The sequence below is a fragment of the Phaseolus vulgaris genome, chromosome 4 (genome assembly GCF_051622355.1).
Source record: "Phaseolus vulgaris cultivar YP4 chromosome 4, ASM5162235v1, whole genome shotgun sequence".
Classification (NCBI taxonomy): Eukaryota; Viridiplantae; Streptophyta; class Magnoliopsida; order Fabales; family Fabaceae; genus Phaseolus; species Phaseolus vulgaris.
This window is the reverse complement of record NC_143501.1, coordinates 8639606-8648288: the sequence shown is the minus strand read 5'-3', so window position 1 is coordinate 8648288 and position 8683 is coordinate 8639606. Positions and strand designations below refer to the sequence as shown.

The window sequence follows — 8683 nt, the reverse complement described above, 5'->3', positions numbered from 1 at the left end:
AGTACAATAAAATACATCAGCAACATATGTATATCTACTTTTATTAAAGTAATACAATTTTCAAAATATAATTATAAATATATCAATAAAATATAAGGAAGAATTAAATTGAAGACTACATAATTATTGTTATATAAAAATTATACAGTTATTTGTTTTATTATATAATATTTTTTAATTTAATAAATAATAAAATAGTCTTATTTAAAGACAATGCTAAATAATTTTTATTTTTATGTAAAAATAAAGAATGAAATAATTTTATTAGTTGAGTTGAGTTTGTTGATAAAGATAAAGATATTAAAAGTTGAGTTTGTTGATATTTATAACCATGTACCACTTTATCAAATAAGTTTAAGAAATAAAAAAAATATTAAAAAATTCTATATTTTAAATAAAATAAAACTGTTTATGATTAAGTATTTTATTTTTATCTTTTAAACAAATTTATTGATATTTAAAATTTAAAAAATTCCCTTATATGGTTTATTCCGTTATTCACTGGATAAAATATTTTAAAAAGTGAAAAATATTAATCTTTAGATGTGTCCAATTTTAATTACAAATTATAATTATACTAAAGTTAAATTAAATTAATTAAAACAATATTATTAGTTCAAAGTAGTGCACTGAATATCATCTGTTAATTCATTGATTTAATTGATCCACCAGACACTATAAGAAGCAACAACACCATTGATTGCAGGAACAACAACTAAAACATGGTCAAACATCAAATAGTAAAGGAAAAGTATCAAATCAAAGTCACACATGTTGTCTCTAAACAAACAAACAAATCATTCAAAATAGTTGGCTGATTGATTCATTTAAAAATCACTTAGGCTTTGCCCAAATAGCAAAACAGACAATGTTCAACAGAAAAATGAAGTCATGCTACTCTCCACTTATCAGTCCAAATTCAAGACATTGATAATAATTATACTTTTAATACTCATAATCATAACTACCCTAGATCATACACTCTTAAATCAAAACTCTCTTTTCTCATAGTTTTGTTTTTTCATACTTTTTCCTATTGCTCATTTCACATTTTAGCCATTTATTGAACTAAATGTACACATAGAGTGAAGAAAGGACCTACTATAACAGACCCATTTCTCTGCATCATCACAATCATCTTTTTCACTACCCACTATTTCTTACCTAACCCCACTTTTTCACTTCAACTCTTTGGTATCATGAGTGAAGATTATTAGTTCCATCTATCAGAATATTTTCTTTATGCAGCTCCTACTCCAAGAAAGTCAATGAATATCATGTTAGCCTTGTTATGACCCATGTTTTCATTTTCTCTAGAAATTGAGAGATTGGTAGTGCTGTTGGTGGCAACTGACTCACATACTGAAACTTCTGATGAGTTTGACTCTGAATAATAGCAGTGATCCACACCAATTAGCCTTCCCATGTTGTGTCCAGCCTCAAATGAACCCTTCCAAGCACCAAAATACATACCAAACCCCACTTCCCTGGCTAGTCTTCCGCTTTCTCCAGATAAACCTGCACCAAGAGAAACAAATATTAAACATGTAACAGTGAAGAAGAAAATGACAGCACTTAAATTCATAGGAGACTTATACAATGGTCCTAATATTTAATATGAATGACCCTTTAATTAAAGTCATACAATTTAGATAATCTCATTTTGTGATATAAATTGTTGTGATTTAAAAGTTAAAATCTTCAATGGTTTGTGATCTTTACTTTGAAGAACAAATCATACCCATTAGAGCACCAAAGGCTTGGAGATTCTGAACAGGACAGGGGTTGTGAAAAGGCAGAGGAGTTGGTTTGGCTGAAGAGGGAGTGAAGGAGAGGTTAGTTCCTGTTGAGGCAGATTCATCAATGATGGTGCTGGAAATGGTTGATTCACTGCTTCCATTCATTGGCAAGGTCAAGTCCAAATCCTTTGGTGGCAGGATCTGAAATGTGGGCTTTCTCCTTTTGTAGACACATGACTTCTCCCTTTGCCTCCTAGCCATGATCACATGCCAATGGTTCTTCACTGCATTATCTGTCCTACCTGGGAAGAGTCTAGAAATCATGGCCCATTTGTTACCATACACTTTGTGAGCATTCAAGAGTCTCTCCTCTTCTTCCTCACTGAAAGCCTTTCTGTTTATTCTTGGATCTAGCTGGTTAAACCACCTCAATCTACAACTTTTCCCTGCAATACCATTCAAAGTCAAAAAACAAACAACCTTGAGGAAACATTTCTCAAAAATCAACACTGAAAAAAAGAGTACAAAGAATCTTATTCTCAAATCAAGATTTTTAAACAATCTTTTCCATACAATAAAACTCTACTAAAAAAAACATATCTGGTTTCACTAAAAACAATGTCATTTACCTGATCTTCCTGGAAGATGTTCTGCTATTGAGTTCCAATTTTGAGGACCAAATTGTGCAACAAGCTCTTTAAGTTTGTCATCTTCAACTGGCCTCCAATGTCCTCTAGCACAAAGCTTAGTTTCTCTAATTTTCCCTGTGGCAGAAGAACTATTAGCTTCAAGCTCTTCACCAGGTTTCAGAGACAAGCTCTTGTTCTCAACCCCAAAAGATTCTTCTTCCTCCTCCTCCTCCTCCAACTCCTCCTGGTGTTTGATCACTGAGAAGTTCGATTTCTGAAAGGGCATGTCAGAACTTTCAGCTTCTGTGCCTCCACCCATGAACCCCAAAGTGTTTGAACACTGGAGAGCAAGAACAGGAACAGGAGGTGAAGAAAAAACATTCATTTCAGCACTGAACCCACAACCACTATTCCTGAAGTGTAGTGAGGTACTCATTGAAACTAAAGATGCACAAAAGCAGAAAGAGGCTTACTTTAACAATGCTGAGGCAACAAAAACAACATTAAACAAGGGTCATAAGGGTGAGAAAAGAAACTCAAGAAGAACACAAAAAAATCAAAGTGCAAAGAAGAGATTCATGGTGATTCTGAGCATTGATGAATCACAGAAGACATAGATGAGACAAATGGTGTTTAGAATGAAGACACAGAAAGCAGAATAAAAAGGATAAGGTTTTAAAGAAGAGTTGAATGATATATTTCTTTTTCCTTCTCTTTTTTCCATTGTTGAAAGTTGAGTCTGTTTTCTTCTTCTCTCTTATGTGGAAATGAGATTAGTGGGTCCACTGTTTTCAGTTTCTCTCATCGTTTTAAGGAAAAAAAAAAAACCATTAAAGAAACACGAGTGAGTGTGTGTGCATGCAATTCAAGAACCACTCGTGTGGGTTGTCAGTTTCACTGAGGTTGCACGTTTTTTTCCTTTCTTCACCTTTCCTTCTCGGGCTCTGAACAAAACCAGAAAGATACGTAACTTTGTCTGCCAACACTATTTTTACTTTTTCACAATTTCAGTTAAATATTCTATGTTTTTAATTAATTAAACACTGCTTCAAATTAAAATAGATAATTTTAAATTTTATAGAAAGTAAATAAATAATTAAATTTATCTTAATATATATGAAATAATAATAATAATTTTGATTCATGTGTGTCCTTTCTCTTGTTTTCATTCAATAGTATGTCTTTTTAGTTTGCTTTAACTTATCTATCTTTTGTTTGTCCAACTTTTTTTTTCTGGTAAAGTTTTAATATTATTCTAAGAATGAGAAGAATAATTTATTAATTATTTAATATATAGTGGATTTATTTAATTTTAATGCATTTAACACTCTTATTTTCAACGCATCATTTGTAAGTCATTAAAATAAAGCTCGAAAAAAAAATACCTAATTAGATGTAACATTAATTTGTGATTTTTTACGTGTTTTAAATCATTAATTTTTTTGTTATATCAGCCCTCTGGAATAAGTAAATGAGGTTTTCCAATGAATTTCATAAAATATATCAACTAAATTATTTAATAGACTTATTTAATCATTAAATTGCTCAAAATAATATTGTGGGTTTGTCTTGTCAGATTTGACACATTTCTTATAAATCTGTTATAAAAAAAATTATTTATATATACATATATTTATTTATGTAATAGATAAATATAAATACAAATTCTCCTTCTAATTCAAACATGTATACCTTTTATACTGAATACTTCGTTACAAACGAGGACTAAATTATTGGATTCACTTTAATTCATTAAGAGACTAAATTAGATAATGGAATCCATAAATGTGAAATAGTTATATAAAATAATTTAAATAATTTTTTTTAAAATAGATTGTGAATAAAACGAATATAAGATAATGATAAAATTGATATAATTTCGATTTTATTTATAATGTAAAATGTTGAGTAATGTATTGAAATTAAAAACTGAATTATTATAGATATAAAAGTAAATATGAAAAAACATGTGTAAAAGTTAACAACATATATAAGTAAACAACCCCCATAGTAGATGAGTGTTTAAATGAGTTGTTTATTAATAAAGGGAATATTCTAAGTATAGAAAAAAAAACTTATAAAATTCGATTAGACAATCATTTTAATAAAATTTTTGGTTTTTGTATTGTGTTTATACACTATATTAATTATTTTGAATGTTTTATATATGTTAAAGTATAATGTAGATGTTACAAATGTAAAAAGATTATGAAATTTCAATATCACTTAATAATTTATGTAAAAAGAGACATAATATACTAATTCGTGACACTGACGTAGAAGCTCAATTTTTTTTTTTGAAATAATTTCAAATAATAGGAGAGGTCTAAAATGGGGTTATTATAGATTTTAAAAGTTTTCATAAATTGTTCTAGAAAACATATATGAATAAATTATTTCACATAATTTCATATTTCGTATAGGTTCCCACAAAATCTATGCAAGGATAGTAACAAGGCTAATAGAAAATTTAATGAATACATTCTTTCATCTTAGTTCACTCAACTTTAATTACATATATTCTTTTTTAAGAAAATTTTAAAGAATTCTACTATTGAAGATTACACAACTATTCTAACGGTCATTTTTTATCTGTATGAATATACAAAGTTAATATATTAATTATATACTTTATTTTTTTTAAATAAAGAATACAAATATTATTTGATACTAAGTTATTTGTCACTTTAAATTACATATATATATATATACTATGATTGTTAATATATATTATTATTGTCGTTATTAACATATACCACTATTATCATTGTTAATATAAATAATTACTTTTTTTATAAAAAAAAAATTTATATTAGGCATCACTATGCTACTTGACATATAAGCTACACTGACACCTCAAGTAACAACAATCATTTGTCATGACATGAAAAAAGTATTATTAAAAAAAATACAAAAATATGGGGAGACTAGACCAAAACTCATATGTTAACAAAAACGATACATAGCTAGACTATACCTATTAATAAAGAATTTTAAGAACAGACTAGATGGAAGCTTATTATACCAATGAAATGATTCTCTATGAATAAATCCTAAATTAGTCAACTTATCAGCACATGCATTCTCTTCATGAAAAATATGAGTAATTCTAAACCTGATTTTTCCACAGTAATTAAGACAAGTATTCCATCGATTATGAAACATCCAAGGAACATTTGTCCTAGCAGTAAACGCAACACAAACCAAGGCATAGTTACATTCCAGCTAGACATTAGTAAGTCTCAACTTTTGAGTTTCCTCCAAAACATATATGACTCCATAAAATTCAGCAATCAAAGTCATCTGAACGTCAAGAAACGCAAAGAAAGCTCCAATAAACTCCTCCATACTTCCACGGAAAATACCTCCACAAGTAGCAAGACCTGGATAACTCCTAACAACCCCATCAGTGTTAATTATTAATATATATCATTACTATGTTGTGAGCTAAAATATTTTAAGTATGAAATTTTATAATCAAAGAGATTTCATAATTTCTCCATGAGAAGATCTCAAGTTGTGTGTGAATATGATTTGAGAAATATTGTGTGGAAGATCTCTCAAACTAAGGGGAGTATGTGGAAGATTCTTAGCCACAAATAAATAGAATGAATAAACTTTAATATAAAATTTTACTTAAAAATGTAGGTTTTTCTGGAAATCAATAAATTAATTAAATTTAGTAAATAGTTACATAGATTGAGAATTATATATGAATTGTGATTTGTTTATAACTATGTATGTTCACTGTGCTTGATTTTGGACTTATCCTTATTTTCATTACTTGTGATTGTTCCTACCAAAAATGAACTCGGAGGGTACCTCAGTGAGGACTGCGTGTTCCTCGGGGAACGAGCTTTTAGTTGGTCTCCGATGAAAGAGGGATGTCCACCTGCAAAAGACTCTTCAATGCTTGAGTTAGTAGAAGCACAAAGATGATGATGCATTCTTAACAAAGAGCTAAGAGTAAAAGTATAGAATAGAGTTTAATGTCCCCTTACTGAGAGAGTCATCACCTATTTATAGGTCTTGTTGACCATTAAGAAAAGCATTGAATGATCATCATGCAATATAAATGGATTTATAACAATAACCTATAACCGCTAGTAACTTATAACCACATTTTGTTTTGCTTTACGTGTCTTACATATAATATTAAACAAACAGTTATTGTCTGATTTATGTGTCTTAAATATTATATTAAATGAGCGGTTATTGGTCTGAATGTACCTGATCGTAATTGGGGGTATGTACATAAGTCCCCACAACTCGAAATCCGAGAAGATGTACAAGTGGATCAATTTGAAGGATGAACGAGTTCAGCTTGGACCCGTTTGGATTTGGTTTTTAGCTATGCTCATGGTTGAACATGCTTCGTTCTTGATTGAACTTGCATTATTTTGCTTTGCTCTTGGTTGAGCGTGTTGTTGTTTTTTGTGTTATTGGTTGAGCGTTTTTAGTTTTTTTTATTTATTGAACTTGTAATATTTTGCTTCGCTCTTGGTTGAACGAGTTGTTGTACTCTTGGTTGAGCGTTTTTAGTTTTTGATTGAACTTGTATTATTTTGCTTCACTCTTGGTTGAACGAGTTGTTGTGCTCTTGGTTGAATGTTTTTAGTTTTTGATTGAACTTGATGAAGTTATACCAAGAAAAAAAAAGACTTTATTTTGTTGAGCTTACCTCGTTAAAACCTTACTTGGTAAAATCCCCCTTAAGGAAAAACACTTGAGCTAAGGAAAAAGAGTACAAGTTCTTGATTTTCAATTGTAATTTAAGTGGGTTATGTTCCACGAGGTCTCCTTTTCAGAGTTCCCAAGCTTTAACATGAGAGTTGTACCGCCGAGTTACTCTCCTCTTGGTGGCCTTTTCCTCGTGAAAGGGGTCTAGGTCCTCGGGTGCCTTTACATGGAATACCCTTGGAGCCTTTCCTTCATCCTATTCGTCCACTTTCCCTTTTTCCTCCGGAGAGGATAGGTCTAGACTTGTTCCCCCTTGCTCGGTTTGGTTATCGAGTTAAGGGCTACGCTCAGACTTTGGACGTAGCATGCTCTGGCCACCTTGGGCTGGACTTTGATGGTGATGATACCTCGCCTTCACCAGGGAACTTCATGGCCATGTGGGGTGTTAATACTGCTGCCACCAGCTGATTCAAAGTCCTCATGTCGATGATTATGTTATAGGAGGTGTCGACATCCACCAGTACGTATCGCACAGTTATGGACCGGCGTGCATCCCTTATTCCGAACATGCTGAGGAGATATATGTATCCCCCCACGTGGACCCTTTCCCCAGCAAAGCCAAGCAGTGGGGGATGTACAGTGATGGTTGTAATGATACTATACATAAATAAGTTTTGAAAACCTTCAAACAGCTAAGTGCAAAACAACCGACTAAATCGTGAAAGCAACCAATTATTTTTCCCTTGGCTTAGAAAAATATTTTTATTTTTCAAAACAGATTAATTCAGCTTGTGCATAGGATTAAGAATGAACTTTACATAAATTCTAAACACCCTAGAACCAAGCTTCAATCAAAGCAGCCAAGCATCAAGCTCACATAACAGATTTGGTTTCATCAAAACTTCCATGTTCTACAAAGTATTCTTTTACAAGCCACTTTTGGCTTAAGACAGTTACAAAAATTGAGTAATCAATAGATAAGTTGTTTCACTCACTAGAAATGGTAACGTCTCTCAAGATATACAAGATTTAAACTCTCTATATTAGTATGTAGAAATGAACACACTTAGTGTTCTTACAAAACTTTAGGGTGCATAATATTTTATCATAGTTTTTATCATAGTTTCAACACTTCTAGACTATGGAACACTTTTATGTTCCTTCTCTCCAAAGCATTTCTTCTTATGGGCTTAAAAAAAGTAGTCATTACATTTCCTTTTTTGACTATTGAGTACCTTTAACAGGTTTGGACAATACCCGGAAGAAGGATTTGGACACTACTCGCAGGGACGGGTTCATCTATCCACCCTAGATGGGATTGTGCTAAAGAATTTTCTCAATACACCTAAAAAAAGAACCAAAGTCACGCAAGCAATAAAATACAAAGGATGACTAAAAAATCTGAGACAAAAATAGCTAATTATACAACAAAGAAAATCCCTACGAATTTAGCTATGGTAATTCAACACTTAATAATGGAAAAATCCTACACAAATTCACCCTTAAGGTGTTTGGTGTTCTGACATGTAGCTTTTAGTCCATCTTTCTATATTTATTTTCGTTCAAGTGTTTACACTCCTTTTAAGCATGTTTTTGTCACTTTAAGCCACCAAAAGTATAGCTTCCACCTATTCC

At 31.1% G+C, this 8683-nt stretch overlaps 1 protein-coding gene across 2 annotated transcripts; it reads right to left on the bottom strand.

Moving 5' to 3' along the window:
* Positions 1–797: 797 nt before the first annotated feature.
* Positions 798–3210, bottom strand: LOC137837115 (uncharacterized). 2 transcript variants are annotated; one of them, XM_068645979.1, is made up of 4 exons: positions 2842–3016; positions 2369–2708; positions 1742–2185; positions 798–1518 (listed from the first exon to the last, which is right to left on the bottom strand). In XM_068645979.1, exons 2-4 carry the CDS (start codon positions 2685–2687, stop codon positions 1241–1243), a joined length of 1041 nt encoding a protein of 346 aa, XP_068502080.1. In that variant the 5' UTR covers positions 2688–2708; positions 2842–3016; the 3' UTR covers positions 798–1240. The 2 variants fall into 2 exon arrangements, with proteins under 2 accessions (XP_068502080.1, XP_068502079.1); XM_068645978.1 differs by having other exon boundaries at positions 2369–3210.
* Positions 3211–8683: the final 5473 nt, after the last annotated feature.